At 40.0% G+C, this 23792-nt stretch overlaps 1 protein-coding gene across 3 annotated transcripts; it reads right to left on the reverse strand.

Annotated features, from left to right (window-relative positions):
- Positions 1 to 990: 990 nt before the first annotated feature.
- Positions 991 to 23574, reverse strand: LOC140927499 (enhancer of mRNA-decapping protein 4-like). Of its 3 annotated transcripts, none has more exons than XM_073377159.1 (26): positions 23391 to 23574; positions 21822 to 21888; positions 21339 to 21381; positions 20023 to 20108; positions 19791 to 19899; positions 18596 to 18695; positions 18304 to 18487; positions 17846 to 17993; positions 17241 to 17354; positions 16484 to 16665; positions 15137 to 15232; positions 15005 to 15034; positions 14177 to 14255; positions 13583 to 13866; positions 12892 to 12992; positions 11188 to 12196; positions 10020 to 10083; positions 8673 to 8880; positions 7615 to 7826; positions 6414 to 6473; positions 6001 to 6166; positions 5058 to 5244; positions 3865 to 4039; positions 3159 to 3212; positions 2229 to 2392; positions 991 to 1599 (listed from the first exon to the last, which is right to left on the reverse strand). In XM_073377159.1, exons 1-26 carry the CDS (start codon positions 23473 to 23475, stop codon positions 1422 to 1424), a joined length of 4185 nt encoding a protein of 1394 aa, XP_073233260.1. In that variant the 5' UTR covers positions 23476 to 23574; the 3' UTR covers positions 991 to 1421. The 3 variants fall into 3 exon arrangements, with proteins under 3 accessions (XP_073233260.1, XP_073233259.1, XP_073233261.1); XM_073377158.1 differs by having other exon boundaries at positions 23382 to 23574; XM_073377160.1 differs by lacking the exon at positions 15005 to 15034 and having other exon boundaries at positions 23382 to 23574.
- Positions 23575 to 23792: the final 218 nt, after the last annotated feature.

Here is a 23792-nt window from a genome sequence, read left to right on the forward strand (position 1 = left end):
ACCTTCACACATCACTCACATCATGGGTTGGATGGGTAGAGTAAGCTCATAAATGGAATTAGAGCGCTACCAGTGGCGCCTTTGTATGCTGACGTCCGAGCTCACTGTTCATATATTAATAGGGACCTTAAGATCCGAGGACGGTGACGGCAGAGAAAACGTCGTTGAAAAAGTCAATTCGCGTTCTTTCAATCTTCATCGCGATTACTCCAAGTCACTAACTTTGTCAAATGTAGGCGAACCCTCCTAAAGTTGAATTCCCAAGAACTATATCCAAGTTCAGAGAGAGAGGGGAAATTTCGTCGTCGCTTGTGTACTTCCTCTGTACATCGTGAAATTAGGCATTTTCACGTCGTAGTCGTGCAGTGACGGCAAAGAAATGTACAAAAAAGCGTGATGCACGTGCAAAGTTGTTGTTTTGCTAATTAAACCTATTGCTTTTGTGGCGTTCCCGTTGCCGTCGCCGTCGTCGGATCTTTAGGTCCCTATAATATATATTGTATAGAGGGCACGTCTGTTGTCTTCTCTTCCATGACTCATTCCTTCCTTCCTTCCTTCCTTCCTTCCTTCCTTCCTTCCTTCCTTCCTTCCTTCCTTCCTTCCTTCCTTCCTTCCTTCCTTCCTTCCTTCCTTCCTTCCTTCCTTCCTTCCTTCCTTCCTTCCTTCCTTCCTTCCTTCCTTCCTTCCTTCCTTCCTTCCTTCCTTCCTTCCTTCCTTCCTTCCTTCCTTCCTTCCTTCCTTCCTTCCTTCCTTCCTTCCTTCCTTCCTTCCTTCCTTCCTTCCTTCCTTCCTTCCTTCCTTCCTTCCTTCCTTCCTTCCTTCCTTCCTTCCTTCCTTCCTTCCTTCCTTCCTTCCTTCCTTCCTTCCTTCCTTCCTTCCTTCCTTCCTTCCTTCCTTCCTTCCTTCCTTCCTTCCTTCCTTCCTTCCTTCCTTCCTTCCTTCCTTCCTTACACAACTTGAGAATTCGAGTAATAAAATGAAATTCAAGAGTTTAAGGCTCAGTTCCATTCTTTATTACCAGTGTGTTACAAAAATAAAACAGCCTTGAAAACCTAGTATATCGTGGTGTAACTGAACCTGAGCTAGTAGACAGTTATAAACTTTCTTAAACCTTCTTGAATTAAGTTTAACGCGGTTAGACAGTTTGAGTATGTTTAACACAACATGAAAACCATGGCAAAAAAATGTCCTGAGAAGTCTAGCTGCTTTAGATCTTCCTACGAAACACAAAATTATTAACTTTTAACATTAGTCGTATTAGTTCGTATTAATTATTGGTCATCACAGGATGTGGTCCTCTTGCTGGCCAGTCTCTTCTCTTCAGACCTGAACTCATCTTGGTTGTTCTGAGGTAGATCCTCGACATAACCGCACGGGCGGTCCATTCTGCTTCCGTGGCACAACACTGACTGCTTGTTGAGTTATCTTAACAGTGATCTTGCAGCCATCTGTAGCATTTTAAGAGAACGCTGCATAGGACCTGTTGCTTCTTGGATGGCAGACTGCAGCTGTTTACACAGTCCTTCTAGAACTGCGGGCATGTGCTCTCTTGTCACTTCATCAGTGGTGTCTAATGACATGAGCGCTTCTTCTATGTACCTGTCAATTGAACAGAAGGGAAGGATACAATTGACTGGTTGAATGCGGACCGTCTGAAATGAAAATACTCAATGTCGCCTTAACTTAAATAACTAAATCAAAAACTCTCATCAGAAAGCAGTTATCTGGAGATAGTTAAAGACGATCGTTTTCGTCGTTCACGTGTGTTCCGAAGCCATAACAGAAGTTTGTATGCCGCGTTTACTCGTTAGAACGCAGCCTGTATAACCTCAGTACATTACTTCTAGCTGACACCCCATCTTTTGACCATATCTAGCTACGTAATCCTTTGGTTTCTGGCCGAATCAAAAGCCAATTATTTTTATGTTTGATGCTTTACCACACCTTAAACGTTGTTAACTTACGCATTAGGACGCAAGGAAGGCAAAGGAAAGAAGATGGTAAACGTTGTGTCACAAGCGTGACAATAACAATGTTTGAAAAACGTTTCCACCAAACGTCTCCTTCCTCTGAACAGAAATTTTGTGAAAACCAAAATACAGTCACGTTAGGTGTATAACACACCAAAACAAGCAAGTAACAACCCTGTCACACAAAAACGTTTTGCCGTCCTCTTCTTTCTGCCGTCCTGCTGCGTAAGCAACAAACTTGTAACTATTAAGACTCACTTGTGTTTAAGCTCCGTGTTAACGGTAAGATCTACTGACAGCTGTTGTATCAAAGACAGCAAGACAGGCTGCGATAAGGGACAAGGTGACTGAGAAAACACACTCTCAGGATCCACTTGTTCACAAACGTACATGACGATATTCAGATCTGATGCTGTCAAGGCCTGCAACAAAATATACAAAGGTCAAAAATGACGATGATGATGTCATTATGATGACTGAAGACTCCGAAGAGATGGTGGCGGTGGTGGTGGTTAAGGTAAGGAAGCTGAAGACAATGATGGTGATGGGTAGTAGTGGTGACTATGATGATGGTGGTAGTGATAGTGGTGATGATGATGGTGGTAGTGATGGTGGTGATGATGATGGTGGTAGTGATGGTGGTGATGGTTATGATGACAATGGTGATGATGATGGTAGTGAAGATGGAATTAGAGACCTTTAGATTCTAAGACGAGTACGAAAACCAGTACGAGATTTTCTCAATAGTAAGTAGTGCTCACGCGTGAACCATCGTCACTCTACTACGAGATTTAGTGAACCATCGTCACTCTACTACGAGATTTAGCGAGATTGTCGAAGGGGGGAAAACAAGTTATCAAATGTTAGAAGTTTTATCATTTTGCAATCGGGAGAGGGTATAATCTCCTTCACTAAAGGTAACAGTGCTAAATTTTCTGGTGAAAATGGCAAATTGAAGCTTTCCGGGGAGTCTATATTTTGAAATATGCGAAAAAACTTTAAGTCAAATCTCGTACTCTTAGTCGTTCTCGTCCTCGAATCTAAAGGTGTCTAATAGGTGAAGGGTATAATGATAATGATAACCATTGCTATGGCGACGGTAATGATGATGATGATGAAGATACTCATCAACACCATTTATTAAACAACATGAACATTTCAATAACAAACCGAATGTAATTCCAATACCTCTTGGAAGGCTTGGCCCAATTGTCCAGATTCCAACAACTGTGAAACCAACACCTGCAGAGAGAAACGAAGTCACTTCAACTCTCAAAATGTCTTCACGATATCCCCATTTTGTCTCCCGGGGGGAGGTAAGAGGAGGGTCGATGGTGGCCTGCGTAACAGTCATTTCCTTTTTTCTTTTCGCCAAGCTGGAGAGGCGCGGGAGACTAGCGAGAACGAGCTAGAAAATAGCAGCTGCCACCCCTTCCCCAAATTCACATTTTTATCTTCCCATATCCGGTGGTCGTGAAAAATCCCAAGCCACGCTGATTCGCTTTGTGTGTTTTGACAAAAACTACATAATAGAGAATTGTCCAATGCTCACATTTAACAAGGACTGGTGGACTCTTCTCTTAACTGTAGTTAACTGTACAACAGTGCGTTGAACGAAATAAACGTATCTCTCGAATCGATCGGTGTCGGCAAGTCACTACCGCTCTAGCAAATCGCTTGAACTTTCCGTCCTCTTTTCTGCACAGCCGGACTCTAATGAGCAAAAAATAGCCGTCGCGATCCCCCCTCCCAAATTCAATGTTTTTCTCCTTTTCCGGCTCCTTTTCCGGGCTTCTTCTGTGCTTCTTCCCTTTGGCTTTAAGGCAAACGGAAACGGGGGGGGGGGGGGGGGGGAGGGAACTGCGCTGTTACAATGTTGCTCTCCGGTACCCACCTGAGTGCGTGCCAGATCAGGAGCCTGCTGGGTGGAGCTTTCCACTGAGGTAGCTATCATTTCACTAAGCTGTTGACGGAGCCCTTCTAGGCCCAATCCCATTTCCTTTTGAACCGAGTCTTGCACTGAAGCTAAGACCTCTGACAAGAGGCGTGAAAATATTTCCTCGCGCAACCTACGAAGGGAAATTAGAAATTCCACCATCGTATGAAACTGATTTCCGATCCGAAGGGATGATCACCTTGGCGTGATGGAGTGGTTTACGTAAGTCAATAGGCTGATTTAGCAACAGGACGGGAACGTCAGTTGGCGACGGGAAAGCGCGCAGAAAGGACTAAACACGACTTCCGGTACCCAATTTGCCGCTCTGCCATTGGTCAAGCCAGTTGTTTGATTTGCGCGAGCCGTTGTGAACTGACGTTCCCGTTCTGTTGCTAAATCAGCCTAATGACCCATAGAGGTAAGTCGACTGGGTCTTAGACTCCTTGCTCCAGTTTGATTGCGCTTTCCACCGGATAAATCACTATCCAGCGGATAAGTATTACGAAAATCAATTGCGTTATCTGCAGGACAGAGATTAATCTGGTGGATAGCACTATCCACCATTTTAAAAGCCACTCATGTCGAACAGGTCGAAGAGTAGAGACCACAGTAAGTGTGATCCTCTGCGGTCCTCCAGATTGAGGTAAATACGATGGTAAATATTCAGAATCAGTCACATGAAAAGAGAAACTAGGCTGCCCCAACAAAATTCGGATGGTTTCCAAGGAGGGTGAGTTTACACTTAAAAGCTAAAGTTACTACACTTGGGGTTGGGCAAAGGGCTGATAAGCCTCTCCCGTAAAACCTTGTTATCTCAAACACCAGAAGCATAGGGAATTGAAGTGATCAACAGAATGCTGTGGTGGGTCCTCACAATAACGAGAACCATAGCAGCTAACCCAGAAAAGTGGAAATTCTTTATGGAGGCCTTATATGCCACGAAACACAAAGATGATAGTTGAGGTGAGGTGACAAAAAAGTCATTAAACTTATTATAAACAGTAACTTCTATATTAGTCTGCCCTCAACGCTAGAGGAGTCGACCCTTTTTGCCCCCAACTGTTCAATTAAAGACTGAACAGTTTGTAACCGATTCGCACAGGTGGTAGCAAACCCGTTTTACAGAACACATTATCCTAAAACCATCGTACCCTTCTATTGATGAACTGAGCTGTTTCTGTAACATGACCTCAAAGTCAGCCATGATGTTTGATGATAGTCTCTCTGTCATGGCCTGGAATGACTTGGTCTGTGCCTCTAGCTGCTGCATAACAGGGTTCACAGATTCTCTTTCTTCTCTTCTACGATTATCCAATGCAGTCGTCACCTGCTGTAGGTCTGTAATAAGAATGTGAAACCGTTAACTGCCGATTATAAGCCCTGGGCTAATATATCGTCGTACGGGGTTTGAGGAGGGCTTATAAACAGTGGAGCGTATATTCAAGAGGGCTTATAACCGGTATAGAAAAAGTGCTTCCAAACAGGCTATAGCAGAACTGACCAAAATACGTTCTGTATTTACTGGTTTTTAATGAGGTCACCTTTAGATAGGAGGACGAGAACGACTACGAGTACGAGATTTGATTGAAAGTTTTTTCGCGTATTCGCAAATTATAGACACCCCGGAATTCTTCACAGAATTTTTCTCCACCAGAAATTTAGCACTGTTATCGTTATTGAAGGAGGTTGAGCCCTCTCCCGATTGCAAAATGCTAAAACTTCTAACATTTGATAACTTGTTCCCGCCACTACGACACTCTCGCTAAAACTCGTAGTAGAGTGACGACGGCTACCATATTTTCCCGCCAAAATGACGCTGGTTCACGCGCGAGCACTACTTACTATTGAGAAAATCTTGCACTCGTAGTCGTTCTCGTCTTAGAATCTAAAGCTCTCTAATACCTAAAGACAACCAATCGTCGCAACCATTGTTGACAGTCGATGCTGGGACTGTCAAACACTCCCTTCAGCAAATGCCAGTATCTTAGTAGGTTTTTCAAATGGACAATCTAACTGAAGGTCATACATAGCAAGGGATTGAACCTGCACAATTATAACGCAATAAACATCACTGCAGAACAGATTAAAACTTACATTGCTGAGTTCCTTTATGAAAAGACTCATTGATCTGCTGGAACATGCTCTGGCAGGCCCTCTCGAAGGATGGCAGGATGGTGCTCTGGAATGCTTCACGATAAGTGACCTGAATAGGGCCCTGCAAAGCACTGGCTGCAGCACCACCTATTGCATCGACCACACCCTGTTCACAAAACCACAAAAAGCAATAGTAAGAATCACATTATCCATCTGTTTATAAACTGACCGCTTTCGGGATCATTTTACGTTTCTGGGAAACTGCCCAACTACCCCTTCCCTAAGCCAACACTTTGCCCTATGTAAGAACTAAGTGTTAATGTTGGTTTAGGGGAGGGTAGGTGGACAGTTTCACACAAACGTAAAATGATCCCGCTTTTGTCCAAACGTGTTTCGTTTCTTGCATATCATACCTTGCTTTTCACCATTTTTGCAATACCCTCCTTCAAAACAGCATCGGCAGCTGTTAGTTTCTATCAAGAAAACCAAAATTAGCAGGGATATAACTAAACTAGAAAGCTACAGGGAAAGGCTCTATCGTAAATAAGCATTTCTGATGTGATTACTTCACATTTTACTACAAGATAGCCTGGTGTACCACGAGTTCCTCTGCATTTAGGTAGCCTGTGGTACACGCATAATTTTTCGGGTGAATAATCATTCAGCTTGTCTGCAGAAGCCATCTTTGATTTTTGAAGCAGAGCAAAATTGGGGGAATAACAAAAAGCACTCATTCGGGTGAAAGGGGAAAAAAGTGGATAGGACCGGGGGGGAAGGGGTAGAAAATTGTGCTGTTTTCTTTTCTATCCCCCCTAAACACCTGCACTGCAGGCTACAGCTAAGAGCATCCACACTGTTGTTTGGGGGATAGCATGAATCCCGTTGTAACTTAGACTTGTTCTTTACCCCAAACTCGCGACATGAAGAATACTAAATCGTTCATAACAAGTGTATTGCTGACAAAAAGAACTGAACTCAACTGAACCCCCGTTGTCTTTTCTTAAGTCAGTGCAAAATGGGTATAAATGCCGGGGCATCTACAACATAATGTAGGGATGAACCAGTTTCCAACCAAGGGAAAGCAGTAATACAGTCGAACTTCCAACAAGCAGCCACCCAAAAAGCGAAGGTTTGAAGATCTCTTACATGCAGTGGTTGCTTTCGGGTTCCTTCGAAGCTGGTAAGTTCAGAATAAAGCCCCCACCCCCGACCCCCTGGCCAGTACTATTGTACAGTACTATGTTTCCGTATTTCATTTTTAATGAAGTCTCCTCTTTTTTCCCATTCATACTGTGATTACCCTAATTGGTGACGAAGGCTCGAAAAAAAGTTGAATTCCTTATCAGAGACCAGGGCTCGAAAAAATCTTGAATTCCAGCACATCTTTTGGGTAAGCAGCTCTCACAATTTTTCTTGCCCGGGCCAACTACTTGCTTATCGCAGTTAAAGTTGTTAGGGGATAACTTGCCAGGGCGGAAGGGAGCAACTTGCCCAGCTAGAAGATCTACTCGTCCTAGACTACGGTACGGGACTTTTTTCGAGCCCTTTCTGAATGGGGTGAAGAAGGGTTGGATTACCTGTGCCTCAGGAGCATCTTAGCCGATCATTACCCACCTGTGCCAGTGTACCATTAAGTTGTTCCTGTATGGAGTTCAATACTTTTTGTACTGTAGGTACAACAGAACTCTTAACTTCAGCTTTCACTGCTTTGTCCAGTTTTCCTGACAAGGTTGTAGTTAGCGCTTGTGATAATGTGCTCTGCAATTGCTCCTGTCTTTTCTTATCTCCGGAATGTTTCTCGCGTAGAGCTTTATCTAGACGCTGGGCTATGAGGTTGGTTAAAGAAAGTATCTTCCCAAAACCGTTCTGGAAACCCTTGAACTTAAAACTGATAAAAATCTATCAAAGAAAGCAAGACTGGTGAAATATCACTGGCACAATATTGTGAGCCATGAATCAAGCTACGTTCACAAGGCATCGGAGCGAATTTTCGACTGGCTAAAAATTTGGCAGGACACCTCCTTAACAAGGGACCATTTAATATTTTCGCCGTGTTCACACAGAACTTTAGGCCATAGTTGGCTAGGCATCTCAATTTTCAGACGGATAAGGTGGTTCCATGTGAACAGAACTCTTAAACACACAAACTTTTTAACAAGATGAAAATACGTCCAGCGCTAATTTTGAAAAGGAAATTTGCTATTCCCTAAACTGCAGTGTTGTATTATTTATTTTGGGAAGTGCGTCTTTCACTTAAGACTGTTGAGTTAGCCTTGTCTGTAATTTATGCAGTGAGCAGCTGATCACAAAGCAAACAAAAGTTCCTAGGGTTTCAATGAATGAGCAATATACCTGATCACAAAATGAGAAAAGAAATGCAGTGTCTTGACAAAAGCAGCAAAAATTGCCATCATAGCTTAAAAGCCCCACTCCTAGCCGCGTTTGTTCAAAAGCTGGATGGCACTATCCACCGGATAAATCACTTTCCAGTGGATAAGTACTGGGGACACCAATTTCGCCAACCAGTGGATAGAGATTTATCTGGTGGATAGCGTTATTCATCTTCTGAACAACTGGGGCATTGACTAGAATACCCTCTAGCAAAACAGCTGAAGTAGGTGTCGAAAATGTAGTCCTGGAAACCTTATAAGAGAACAGTGGATGAAGGATACATTCCTCTTTAGAGAAGTCAGCAAGAGTCCTTTGTAGTCTGCCAGACACTCTCTCTTCAATCATTTGAACCTCATTTGACACTGTTGTCATTTGCTGCTGTTGGGCAGTTTGGTATCGGTCCAGCCGCTGTTGAAGCTCTTGTATGTCCTTCTGTTGGGCCTTGACCAAACTCACCAGTTCACCAATGGATGACAAGATACCATTATCCTAAAACATTTAGACGACAGACTTTTAATTAACGAGTCATTAAAGGAACTTGTTTCGCAGTTCCGTACATGTACCATTGTTGTTAAGTTTTACTAGTAGCTGGCTATAAAAAGCAGGGGCACCCAACAACCGAATGTTTTTAAATACCGATGAATCAGAAGTGTCTCAAATAGTCGAAAGTTCTGAGGATGATTCTTGGGGACATTTGGTATTTATAGCGATATTTTAAGCAGACCTTTTTAAAAAACAGATAGTTTTCACAGTGACGTCATCAAATTGTAAAGTCAAAATAGCGAGGTGTTACGAATTCTTATTTACACTTGGTTGAAGATAAACAAAAAATAAATCTTTGTACAAGTTTCCATTCCCGTAGCATATTTCATTTCGAAAATACAGCAATTTGAACTTCCGAGTTTTTATAGTGCATGACACCAAAATAGGAATGCTGTCTCGTTGAAAAAAGTCTCTCCTCTTGATTTTCAGCAGTATAACCATTTCAAGTATTAGAAGATATGTTTATGCGCACGTATACTACTTCTCGAGTGAAAAGAAAGAGCTTTTATAGAAAAAGTGAACTCCTGATGCTTTTGTTGATTTCTGGCGGCCATATTGGTGGACCAAAACGGTACACCAATATGGCATCTCCATACAAAGCTCTACAAAGGTGCATGAAACGTTTCGGCAAATAACTCAGAAACTGTGGGCCACAAAGACCTGAAACTTGGACAAATCGTTTATATTTTAGTCCTTTATAACATTTCATTTTCTTGGCTTCTTCCACTGGATGGTTACCAATTTACTCTTTGTTGCGTGACAGTGAAAACAATCTATAAACCTAATATCTTGGTAATAAAATATGAGAAACACAACCTCCAAAAACCTTAGATAGGGTAACGTAGAAAAACTCTGGGTAGCTCAGAAAAATGGAAAGTTGTGCTGAAATTTAAAGCCTTTCATGAACTTTCTACTTGGGAATATTTGCTCCTTGAAACAGTCATTGAATGCTCTTTATAAAATTTAATTTTTGCCACAAACGACAGCCTCATCATTAATTTCCTATTGTTTTTAACAATTGTTTTGGGATTTTGATTACTGGCCGCTTAATGGAGTTCAACTATAAGTTGTTAGTTCTTTCTTACCACACTGCTTCCTGGAATGGGCTGTGGTGGAATGTCCAGTGCAGAAACAGGAGTAGAGACGAAACTAAAATCAAAAGAGAAAAAAAAAGATGTTGGGAAAATTTGCTGCTTTGTGATTTACGGTACGATAAATTTTGCAAACATTTGCGATGAAATTTTTCACTAATAATAATTCATATTTAAGAAACACGTATATCAAACTGATGCACACCCATATTCACAAGAAATCCAGGATTTCATTTTCTAGTCTATCAAAAAACAAGCACACTAGAGAAAGTACAGGAAAAGAGCTTTCATTTGAATGGTCGCGTTTTAGAAAATCATCCAAAGAATCAAAAGCAGGACTCAAAAAAAGCTTGAATTCCATCTTGTCCTCTGAACAAGCACCTCTCACATGCATACCGAGGGCCATTGTTTCAGTGCTTGTCTTGTCAACAGTGATCAACATCAATTTTCTCCTAACAACATCCATACATCACCAACAGAAAAGATATAGAATTATCAAATTCTCCCAACTAATTCCTTAAGGAAATGTATGGAGATCAGTCAGGAGAATTTGTAAGTGGATATTGGGGCTTAAAGGGTTACTGATTTAGTTTGAAGATGGCTTGCCTGGACACGTGCCCATTGCAGGAGCGTAGTGTCCATATGCGCACATACACCCGTGCTTACATGTCACAAAATATGGAAAACTTTATATGCTTTTTATTCCCTGAAAAAGCCTTTTTTCATCATTAAATCGGGATGACTGATACATTTTTTCCAACAATATTGGTGTCTTTGTGTTAGTATTTCTTTGACCTTTTATTATTCCATAATTCTGATGGCATCACTGGCCCTTTTTTCTGTAAACACTGTACCTTACCGATAACACTAGAGATTTGTAAAATAAACAACTAACTACTGCATTTTCCTGTGTATTAATTTCATGAAAATGTCTCGCGGAAAACGATGGAAATGGCAATTCCGAGAACCTACGTTAAGGGGGAGCATGCCCCAGACCCCCCTAGGTTAGACCACCTTCGGCACTACAACTTTTCTTCCCTGCGTGCGTACACCTTCAAAATCTCACACTACACCCCTACATTGGGCAAGTGAGCTCCATTATTTATTATTAGGAGAAAATAAATGTTGGTCACCCTTGGCATTTAAAGGGTTAAGCTGATACCTTGTGTGGATTGAAGGCTGCTTTCTCCGTGCACTGGGCATCACTGGAGTGCTGACAGGCAGTGCATGGGCTGACTCGGGACTCTCTCGTCCAGTTGGAACTGCTTCATCGTCAACGTTCATTTCCCACTGTTCCATCAGCATGTCATCTGTGAAAGCATCTTCTCCATCTGCTTGAACGTCATCTTCTTTGCCTTTCATGTTATCTTCCAAACTTATCAGGTTTCCTTCAGCCGCCCTAGCAGATAAAGGCCTTAAACTTTCACTTGTGCTTGAACCTGAACTAGATTTTCTTTCCCTTTCATTTATTTCTTCCTGTATTTCAGCCTCTGGTTTCTGCGACTCTGGAAGCTCCTCATCACCTTCATCCTTTGCTTCATCATCAGCTGATTGTTCAACATCCACTTGTCTTCCGACAGGACTCCCTGTTGCACTCCTATCTTTTAGGGCTGTGCCCCTGGAGCCACTTGACCCATTTTCTAAATTTTGAATCACCGAACTGCAAACAAGAGCTTCAGTTTCACTATTTACAACAGGTTCTTTGACCGACGACTGAGGGCTGGTCTCCCCACGAGGACTAGAACGAAAGTTTGGAATTGGGACAGAACTGGGGTCAGGTGCACCCATAACAGTTGGTGATGGAGGAAGAGGTAAAGATGTGGGAGTTAGAATACCACTCTCTTGAGCAAAAGACCCCTGAGGTGTTGCTGAATTACTTGACCTGATAGTAGTGTCAGACAGTCGAGATGACACTGATGAACCAAGCAACTCATCAACTGACCCCTGTGAATTATTCAGACCAGAAACCATGGTCACACTGCTGCCACTGCTGTTTTTAACCTCAGACTGAGGTAAGCCTTTAGATGCACTAGTTTTGAAGGCTTCGGGTGTGATCAGCTTAGCGCGAACTGGATTTGGACCATCTGTACTATCTTCGGGATCTTCAATATTAGTGCTGGCTTCAGAGCCTGTTTCTATTCCACTCAAGTCAGACAGTGCATCATGGATAACTACATGAAAGAGAAAACATAATTATTATTCACCCTACACTCACGCTTAACTTAATGAACTGGTGGTAATGATGTCTTCAGGATGCAGGTATTCAAACGCCCTCTTTTGTTTCATGTGGTAGTGTCTGTGTTGGTAAAAAGGTCAGTGCATGGAAGTTCAAATATGAGACCTGGTCACTTCTGTCATGATGCCTCCAAAAACAGAATATTGCCAGTGAAAATTTATGGTATTGCAGATGGTACAAAAACTAAAATAAAAATGACCTAACCCAGTTACTCTAAAAAAATGGCTTAAGTCAAATTTTATCAAAATTTCAGAATTTATCTTGTAAAATGCTACACAAAACAAATATTACCATGTGAAAGTACTGCCAAAGAGATTTTTATTTGAATGGTCACAAAGTAGGATTTCCTTCATAGACACAATAGTTACAGCCACCCTTGGAAGACTCCATCATTTACTCTAGCAATGAAAGGGCTGATAAAAAACACTGAGAGGTCACTAGACTATACCCATACAACAACAAAAAAGGGAACCAACAATGGTGTCTGCAACACAGAGAAACACACGGAGATTTGGTTCTACGCACTGTAATGTAACTCTGTTATTATGATAGGCTAGAACTGAATGGTCATTTAGCCTTCATTTTATTAAATGCATCCTAAGAAGATACCAACAAAAACAAAGTACTTACCAGATTGGCCTGTTGTGGTTGTAAGTGATGACAATGTGGAAGGGGTGGGTGGGGGAACTGACGGTTGTGGATGGAAGTGTATTAGCAGTTCTTGCATTGCTCTGAAAGGGCAAAAACAAAATTCAAGGTCACAATTTGACTTCGTGATGGTTGATTCAGATGACAAAACTGCCATTCTGAAGTAAGAGACTGAATGTCTTGGGCTGTTATAATGGTCTCCTCTTTGATTTTACTGTTTTTTCATCCCAGTTGAAGAGATTGATAGTAAGCCAGCTTTCAGAGAGCTCCAGACAAATACATGAAAATCAGCAACTGAACCATTATATTAAATTACAAACTATTTAGTCATTCAAAGTTCATGGGGTAGGAGAACAACCATCTTTTGCTGATGTTTTTCTTGTAGATTTTTGCTTTTGTAACATGTTTTTGAGCCAAGAAAAAACTTCTATGGGGTAAAAAAAAAATTCAGAACAAAAGATTCTGGTATTTAAGAAAATTTACCTTCAGGGTTGTTAATTACGATATTTCTTCACATCAAAACCCTTAAATTTATGTATTGCTAACTTTTTCATTCCAGTGACAATCCATTATTTTTTCAACAGAACATGCAATGTGTATAAGAGAAACAACTGTATTATTTTATTGGTGACACCAAAATAACTATGATGTAAGTAACTTGGGTTAGTCTTACTTGGTTTGAATACAAAACAGTTGTAACTGGACACCAAATTTCTTTCCTGTATCTTCTCCAGTAGCTATTTCGTCCAGCCCTAAATGTGACGCGTGAATGTCATCATCAACATGGCTATCCCCATTTTCTTCGCCATTTTGTTCTACATTTGATTTGAGTTTGAAGCGTTTGACTTGGCCAACGACAAAGCTTAGCAGCGGCTGAGTGAGAAGGAATTCTGCCACTGATGTGACGTGTGCTTGGCCTTCTTCAAAGTCTTGATGGAACATAAATACGTAAAGAACCTGGTAATAAAAGTCAGAGAGAATAACAACACACTTTCACTTCTGGCATGGACTCTGAAATACCTCGATGACCTATGAATATTTAAATTTACCTTCAATCTATGATTTATAGTATTTCACAAAGCATTTCACGTCAGTTAATACATATATCATGCATTTGAGTACAGTAAAAGGCACAGTTTAAGAACATTAAATTTTTTTGCTAACATTAATTTAAAATACATTTTCATCCACTTCGCTTTTATATGGAAATTCGCTTCCCCCATTCCCACTTGAGATGCCAAGGGGGGAATTTATTCTATATTCTTACCTTTTTTATAACATCCGATACAACTAAATAAGAGGCTGACAGGTCCAAACTCACTTTCAGAAATGAGTGTTTGATTGAACTAAAGGATATAAGGCAGAAAACACAAAATTAATTAATATTAGTACCACAGCTATGCCTCAGAATCTTCATTGCACACAAGTTGTGAACACATGTAAACTTAACAAAGACGCCTTTAACAAGTTAGTGTAACACATCCATGCCACTCAGGAGGTAAAATGGAAGAACAGCTCCCCCAAAAATCTGTTGGCTGTCTGCTGGTAGACTATGACCAACAGTCAACTGACAGTCAACTGACAACCAGCCCACTGTTGGCCAAAAAATAACAAACAGTTGGCCAACAGTTTTCCCAATTTAAGCCAAATAGTGTTGGCCGATGGTTGTTTCACTGTTGGCCACTTGTCAGTTATCTGTTGGCAATCTGTTGATGTCAACACATTTTTTTTTGAAACACTGAACTATAGCTTTAAGTTGTTGCAGCATATAGAGCTGTTGATTGTTTGTCAGTGAACTGTCTGTCAACAATCTACCGACAGACGGCAGACAGATTTATGGGTTAATTTTACCACTCAAAATAAGCCAGCAGCTGGCAATTTTGCTGGTTCCAATGGAATATTATTTTGATACCTTTTAACAGTTAAGTTTAATAATGTAAAACAAAAATCAAACAAGCTTAAACCCTTTGCTGCCTGCTACTCTAGTTTATCCTGCTGACTACTGCAAAACATTCTCACTGGGCTGCAGAACTGAGCAAACTTTTTATTCTCTTCTCCGACCACAGTCAAATTACGTTCTATTTTGATGACTTACCTTGAGCCTGGAACATCAGGAGATGTAAATCTAAACATAACACAGAAAAATGACAATCAATCAACAGCAGATTAGTCGAGAAAGAAAAACATGCAAAACAATTTTTCATAAGAACAAATGCAGCCTAATCACCTTATTGTTTGTAGGCAAGACCAGGTAACTGTACACCAAACTTTAATCTCTCTGTTAAATTGAGCTCCTGTGATCAAAAATCTCCACATTGGGAGTCTATGAGGAAAACAAAATAAATTAACCAATAAACAAAAATACTTGATGGGAACACTATGATCATTTCTCTGTCATAATAAAGCTTGTACTGTGTCACATGTTACAAACGTTTGATGGATTCAGAAACAGTATTACTTCTGAAGTAACAAAAACTTTACGAACGCAAAGAAATGCATATTTTCAGGCCTCTTTTCATGCAAGCCTGGACAACCAAGTGAGACTACCTTGCCATTCATTGTAACAGTAACTAATCACAATCACCACAAAAACAAAATTCTCAAATCTGGATGGCGATCAGAAACTATGATTTCAGCATTAATAGGACAGTGTAATAGGTCAATCTGCATCATGGCTATGAGTAATCTGACAGGACCTGCCATCTTGGGCACTGTGATTGGACATTTGCACATGAATGGGTTCCTTTCTTGTCTGATTTTGTTTGGCATGATTGGACTCTGCTCAGTCTTATTACCATTTTTAAGGGTAGATTGTAGACAGTCCTCTTTCAGATCGTTGAGTCAAGGCTCACAAGGAATGGAGAAAGTGAATGACTGAGAGGGCAATTTCCCTGCTTTGCCACAAGTTACAATGTATCCATTATTCCCTCACTCAGTTGCCTGATTTGCTCACTCAAGCCACTATCCTGAGGAACTGCTTTCACTTTCACGTAAGGGATCAAGCTACTCAGGGTTTATGACATGTCTTTGCACTACAACACTCGTCAAAAATGTTGAAACACTTAATTGTGTGTTGTTATCTCTTCCCCAAGGTTGCCAGATTTGGACATTACAGTCATCTTGGGCCCACTTTTCATGTGCTGAACCTAATCCATTCACATTAAGTACATGAAGAGATTGACGTTTGAATTAATTAAGTTTGACATGTCTAATTTGAGTCGACCCATGTGAAAAGATCGAGTAGCCCACATGGCATTTTAAACATTTCAGACCACTGAACATCATGAAAATGAATTGAGTCTGACCAACAAAGTTCGACATCTGAATGAACCATTAACCTTGTATCATTTGGGTCACAATACATGAAAAGATCAACGTTTGAACTGGGCCTCACTGCCCCAAAATTAAACCTGTGGCTTGACATTGCGGAAGGAGAATAACACATCTGAGAACAAAGGAGTGAAGAGTGTTTGCAAGAAATTTTCCAGAAAATTCAAGACAAAATTAATGGTGTCTGTTTCAATGTTTTGTGACGAGTATTGTCACTTCTTTTTACATTCAATCTTTCACTTACTCTTTATCTTGCGACAACTGATTATCAGTGAACACCATACACGACAATGGTAAGCCATCGTGTGGTTGAAATTCATGCATACACTCTACTTTGTCAGACAATTGCCAAAATTTGATGAAGCCATCTTCGCTGGCTGTTGCGAGTACTGATCCATCAGGAGACAAAGCACCCTCAGTGATTTGCTAAGGTAAATTTAAATTAAGAAGTCAAATAATTCATTTATCATTCAACAAAGTTGTGACCAGTCCAAAGGTAGTATTTGAGTCACATTTACACCTCAAAAATTGACTACTGGATTAACGAATTAATTAATGTTAAACAGTACAATTAACATTTGATACTGATTGTCTCATTTCACAAGTATGATAAAAATATTTGAGTCAGATCTGTATGGGCTATACAGTATTATTGCTTGCCTTTGGCTCACCACTGTAAAAGCCCACAGGCATACATATCTCTACTCATATTTCAGGGGTGGATCCAGGATTTTTTTTAGGAGGGGGTGCACTCGTCTCTTGCTCTACTTCAACACCAATAAACCCCGGTTTTTTTTTTTTTTGCAGAATACCAGTTGTATTAGAAAACTGTAGGTCATCTCAGGGGGGGTGCACACCCCCTGCGCCCTCCCCCTAGATCCACCCCTGTATTTTATCTAGTGCATAAACAACATTTTGTTTAAAGTGAAGAAGCCTTAAAATGTAAAGGTAAAATCCATTCTCAGGTTAAACCAGAATTTCATTTTAACACATTACTCTACCTTTGTGTGCCCATCGGTGATTTCCAAATACCCTTCTCCTTGCCTTATTTCATCGACAGCTACTTCTGTTCGTCCACACCATTGAGACAGAGTGTCAATGTCTATCACTTCCACCTAGAAAAAGCAAGATCCTGATGTCTCTTTTCCACTATCTGTGTTAGCAGGTAGCTTAAAAGAACCAATGTGAAAATATAATGATGCACAAAAACCTTTTCGGGACAAAAAGGATATTCTAATTGGAAGGATATGACACTTTCACTGAAACGCCGCTCTTTAAACCTTTTCCTCACTGAAGGGCCTTTCTGACATTCTGCCAACTTCAAAAGGGGAAAATAAAGCTTTCCTTCTTCCACCCCCTGAATATAATATTGTCTTGCTGTTTGAACTAACCTGTAGCAAACAACAAACACCCTGACTTAGAATAGAGGGAAGGGGGGGAGGTGCGTGAATTGGTTTGTTCTCTGAATTATTAACGACATTTGATGACAGTGTCACTGGTGCTTTTTCTCCAATTTGAAAAAAAGTGTCCAGATCAGGTAAAGTTGTCTGTAATTTAAACGTTAAGTTTTTATCAAGTTCAAATGTATGTGATCTGTATGTTTTACCTGGTTATTATGTGTGATAGCTAATGGTCCTGAAGGTTCAGTGTTTCTTTCTTGCTCCTCAGTATCCACCATATATGGAGTCCATACCAATCTGTGATGTTCACAGAGAGTGCCAGCAGGACGTTTAATGTGAAGTTTTACTGAGTATCTTAGGACAGGGTCAAGGTCATCATAAAAATAATACCTCAAACTCTTGTTTTCTAGGATCCGGGATTTGACCAAAGGGCCCATATGCATGATTACGTAACACGAGCAAGTTTTAAATCCAAGCCTCGTTTGTAAGCAAAATTCTTTGCATTTGCACTCTCCCTGCATGGGCTTAAAGCTATCCACATTTTCCCCTAGAGAATTTTCAATTAGTTAATAATAAAAATAAAAATTAATTCCCAAATGTAATTCAGTTTACGATAATAATGAAATAAGATTTTGATGTAAACAACATGTCATCAACAGGATACTCAAGTTTTCCATTTTCCTCGTGAATGACCCAGATGTAGACATTACCACCCTCATCAACACAAGCCAGAGTGTCAGAGTCTCTGTGACTGAAGGCCAACTCACTGATCGTACCAACAAATCCTTTAATCAGCGTCCTAGAAGCTGTTTCAGGGTTCAAGAGCCTTACAACATATCCTTGACGACCTGTCAGAAACGTTTGCAGGCATCAAAAATAACAAATATACAGAAACTTCAATACAGTGAATAAAGCCTACAATATCATTAATATTGGAATTATTATGGAGTATGTACCTTTAAGAGCGTAGGCAATACACTTGCTGCTAACAGCTATCAAACAACCTCTGTAGTACTTAAGCTCCCATTCATAATTCACCATTGAATTAAACTTAATCTGCAAAGAATCAAACAAGATTAACCATTAATAGTTTCCACAGTCAATTATGAGGAAATGAAATGCAGCTCTCCCTTTTTGAGTCTGCAAGGCCAAATCCTGAGGTGTGACCATAAAAAAATAACCTATCTGATCATAAAAGTTCATTCTTTCTTCCATTTCAGTTTCAGAGTTTCCCAGTAGTGAAAGGATTAAAAAAGGACATTGCTCATGGACTAAAAGTAATAAAAAGCCAAAAGCCCACCTCTGGATTTTTACTTTCTGTAGAAGTACTAAGAGAATGCACCTCTGCAGAAAAAAGTCTACCTTTTTTGAGAATATATGCCAACAGGACTAGCACTAAGGTTTCAAGTTGCAAGCATAATGCAGTTAGTAGGTGGGGGATTGACCAGTTATTAAATTAAATATGAGGTTCTTTGGGCTTAATTTGTCTTTTGTTTCCTTTGAAAGTAGCAGGAGTTCAGACAAGGTTGTCACTGAGGACCAGGGGCCAGAGATTTCCCCCTTGGTTACTATGAGCACGACCCCCAGCTACTTTGAGAGACAAACAAAAGCAAAAAGGAACATAAAGAATTTCCTAGCTGTTCAAGTCCCACCTACTAATTAATTGCATATCCCCAGCAAATTAAAATCTTAGGGCGCTTTCCATTTGTCAGAACTGGCCGGCGGGACCATTGCCGGACCAGTCATTTTAACTATCGGCTTTTTCCGAGGGTTTTTGCTGAAAAACTATCTCCTTCCTGCATACTGTTTAGGATTTGACTGATCTGGATGGATAGTTTTGATCAATAGTGAAATTCTCATTACGACGGGAATGGTTCGGCCGGTCAGTTCTGACAAATGGAAAGCACCCTTAGTAAAAGCCCTGAGTTCATGCTCATGGTAGCCAGCGAAAATTACCAGCCCCCAGCAACAGCCTTTAGGCCAAGTGGTTAATATGGTTAATGTTTACATTAACGTCAATGACAATCATGTTTATAGGTGCATATGAGTGACCCAAGGTATTCAGAAATTGCAGAATGAAGCATATACATGTACAGCAACTCTCCTTGGATAGGATATTAATAGTTTGACACTAGTACTTTTCAGCCCTACCTTATTGCTTGCTGTTGATGTTGTTGAAGCAGCTGATTGTCTGGTTAAAATTTCTACATCACTGCCATAAACTGATTTGCTTCCTTCACTATCATTCCCCGTCAAATGACTTCAGAAAAAAAAAGGACACAATTATCCATAAAATCAAAGAATGTCACGTATAATGGACAGTATTATTAGGAGCATAATAGTTTCATCATCAGAAAAAAAGCACATTAAAAATGCAGCTTACATGACTTGTTTTACAGGTTCAAGGGACATATTTGAATTAACTCCTTCACTGTCAGACGTGGACACATCAGACATGCGTTCCTTTCCCTGTAACAGAGTGCAAATTCATTGTCAATTCTGTGATGAATTTACCCTTTGCAGAAGGGAGAACATAGACAATGTCCAAAGGTGTTGTAAAGTAGATGATGTGCGTTTTAGCTGTCAAGCCACCTGCAAGCTTCAATGGAATATACTGACTATTTGCATGGAGAAATACAATATCTTTAGTTAAGACTAATTTGATTATCTAGGCTAATGTGATTACAGCAGTTATGTGTATGGTTAGAGTGAGCAGAGTCAAGAACAAAACAATTCCCTGGCCCAACAATCAAGAGGTCCCTGTATTTTCCACATTCTTTCCCTAATAGTTGTCAAGCACAATGTCAAAAATAGGGTATTTCCCCTGTTTAAGTTAATCATTCACCAGATCAATTTTCTCTGTCTCCATCATTTTTCAACTTTTGAGAATACTTGTAAAAAGGTTACATCCACAGCAACAGCAGTGATCATAACACAAATGACCTCTCCTCAACTCCACAGCATATCAAGGACGTGCACAGCAATACAAGAATGAGTAATGACATATGCTTCATACATTTTATTGTACATAAACTACTGCAAATTTTTGTTCATAAACAATTTGGCCCATAAAGCAAGGGCATCACCCCAAAACTCATCAGAGTCAAAAATCAAGCCGCAAAACATAGTTTCATAATAATTATTTCAAACAATTAGGGACAAAAGAAGTTGAGACACTTGTCTAAAAGGCACGCATTTCTCAACAATTTCATTCACTTATCATCTAAATCTGTTTAAATGCTGTAAGTCCCTCTACCCTATAAATAAAATAATAAATAAATAAGTCCCCCTACCCCTGAATCAATGTTGTTTGTAGTCAAAGAAGACTTGAGGGTCTAAACTACAAAACTGATTTTGAGGGGAGGTGTGGGGGTACACAGGGGGAGGGGTTAGATAAGTCCATTAAGCAAAAATGGACTATTTTATAGAAGTGCCTAGACACTTTTGTCCCTCATTGTTGGTCAATAAAGGATTTATTATAATGGCGAAAAAGAGCAATTTTTATTGTAAGACCAACACGGGAAATCCTGAGCGGGGTGAGATGGGCCCATCCTGCCTGCCCAGGTGGCCAATCAGAACATGGTATTAACATCATATTGCACCTTCACTGATTCATTCATTTAATAAATAGCTTTACAGAATGATATGAGTGAGTTACAAACTAAATCTTTTGATCAATTTACAAAGAATGATTCTTACCCTTCTCAGAGGAGAAAGAGAACTTTCAGTTGAGGCTGTTTCACTACAGAAAGAATAACAGTATTATTAATTATTATCATTATTATTAGTAGCAGTAGTAGTAGTAGTAGTATTTTAGTAAAACTAAGCAGCTGAGTAAGACAAAAAAACAGACAATTTGAGACAGCTATTCCCTAGACATTCCAATAATCAAGTAAGGACTGGAAACTCCTAGATGATCAGGTGTTTCTGTGTTCTTAGACTGTGCCAGTAAGTTGGGAAAATCCCCGCATATGAATCAGATACCAATTTAATGACTAATACGAGTAAGTGAAGTCAAGCATTGACAGGACTGGTACCAAGGTAACTGGCAACATCTCTCTCAGTACACATTTCAGTTTCTGAATGGTTGCTTTTGATTAAGGAAAATTAACTGGAACACGTGGGGTAATATCTACAGGTTATGAGAATACGCAGGCCATACAGCAGCTCTACACTCCATACCTTATAGAATCGTCAACATCTCTCTCACCATTCCCTTGTCTTTCTGTATCATTGTTTACTTTATTATCTAATGGGACAAAAGGTACTGACGTCAATATGTAGACCAACATATAAACAAAAAGGAGAAGCAAAGTGAAGGTGATAATGATTTTGAATTTAATAGGTTTCATATAAATGTTACAGAAGGATGTCTGGGACATATGGATGCATGATCTAGGTTGATGGAGGGGCAGGATACATCAAAGAGGAGCATGTGTCTTATAGGGGGCTGTCGACTGAGTTACAGTATTGAGCAGCATCTCAGACGACCGATGGTCAACATTGGTTGCTATGTCGGTCGAGTGTCAGTCGAGTGTCGGTCAAGAGTCGGTCAGCAGAACCGATATACCACTCGAATGACACCCAAGACAGAGTCACTAACCACCCTCATACCTTCCAATATTTCATATCAAACTCACGCAGTACATATAGTCTCAACTGAGATTTGAGCAAGGCTTGACCAATATATCGAAAGATATGTCAAAATGCTAGTTAACCGTTACAACAACCAAGTGTCGCTAATTTGTCAGTGATCCAATGGCAAAGTAATAACCAACTATCAACCAATAGACTGTACTGGCCAACTACTTGACCAACACTTGACCAATAAATTATGGCATCTGATAAGTCGACCAACAGGTGACCGAAATGTCAGCTGATACATCGGTTGACATACAATCCATAAAAGAAACATGGAAGTGAAAATTGGCCATCTTTTTTTATTTCATATGAGATTCGGAAAGGGGAAAGGCAAACTAGGAGCCTGCACTATGGGATGAGGGGACGTAAAATAAGATATGCCAAAATGTTAACAGACAAAACAGCTTAGTGAGTTCAATTTAAATCAAGGGTTGCAATTACTTTAAAAAGATGAGAGGCCTGAGTTCTTTATCAGTCTCACAAGATTATTTGATGCAAAGTACATTTTTTATGACTGAGAGAGCAAAGGCATTTCAAACACTCGTGACAGGAGACAATAATGCTGGTTTTCAGCTGACGTCACCGCGGCCATGCTGGTGGACAAAAACAAAAGAGTTTCTCTCCACTGGGAACTAAACTCTTTTTATGTGCAAATTCTGCGAAGGAGAATTTTATTGTTTTGTCCACCAGCATGGCTGCTGTCTTGTCACTTTGTTGAAAACCAGCAGTAAGGACAAATTAATTACACATTATTGAAAATTAATAATAATAAAATAGAGGTATTGGTGTTTGGATCTTAAACCTAGCTAGTTCCACTTGAAGAAAAATACGCGCCAAAACCGGCAAAAACTTAAAATTACAAGTTGTCTTTAATTTTACACGGAATATAAACTAAACTAGCTACAAACTTGCAGATAGCTTAATTTAATTGTTAAAAGTTTTTATCTTGCAGTTAAGCACTGAGTTAATCGTCTTCTAACTAGCTTCATAAAAAGTCTATTATTTTCCAGCCTGAGGGAGATAAATTCCGCCTTCCAGAAACGAAGGAGAAATCGAAAATTCAAGACACAGTAAAGACTAGGAATTTGTAAGCAATGTTACCATTCTCACAGTTTGCAGACGCGCTGTCCCCCTTTGAAATGTTCAGCAAATCACAGAGTATTTTTGAGGCCATTCCCCTAGCATTGTCATCCATTTCCGAGTTATTCTATGGTTAATTTTGCCAAAATGACACACGAAACACACAAATACCATTTACAGAGAGGAAGTCGTCTCTTCTTTTTCAACATGGCGGAAGAAGTGCACGCATAAATTATTCAAATGACCAATGCTGTTGACTGCGGGCGCAATAGTGAAAGTGAAAAAAAAAAGAGCAAACTAAAAAAATTGCCAGAAAAAAATGGCTTTTTGATATTTTCAAAATGACATATATAAAACACGGCATAAAAAATCTCGTCAAAGAGTAAACAGTTTCATAAATAAATTCTAATGACTGCCAAAAAAATCAAAAGG

This window comes from Porites lutea, chromosome 2, assembly GCF_958299795.1.
Source record: "Porites lutea chromosome 2, jaPorLute2.1, whole genome shotgun sequence".
Lineage (NCBI taxonomy): Eukaryota > Metazoa > Cnidaria > Anthozoa > Scleractinia > Poritidae > Porites > Porites lutea.

What these genes read in the sequence shown, in the direction of transcription:
- LOC140927499 (XM_073377158.1), bottom strand. Translation starts at nt 23,475, where the DNA reads ATGGATGACAATGCTAGGGGAATGGCCTCAAAAATACTCTGTGATTTG. An exon ending in GAGGAAAATGGAAAACTTGA is followed by an intron (nt 17,994 to 18,303) that starts GTATCCTGTTGA and finishes CCCTGTCCTAAG; the next exon opens with ATACTCAGTAAAACTTCACA. An exon ending in TCTTGCCTACAAACAATAAG is followed by an intron (nt 15,035 to 15,136) that starts GTGATTAGGCTG and finishes TGTTATGTTTAG; the next exon opens with ATTTACATCTCCTGATGTTC.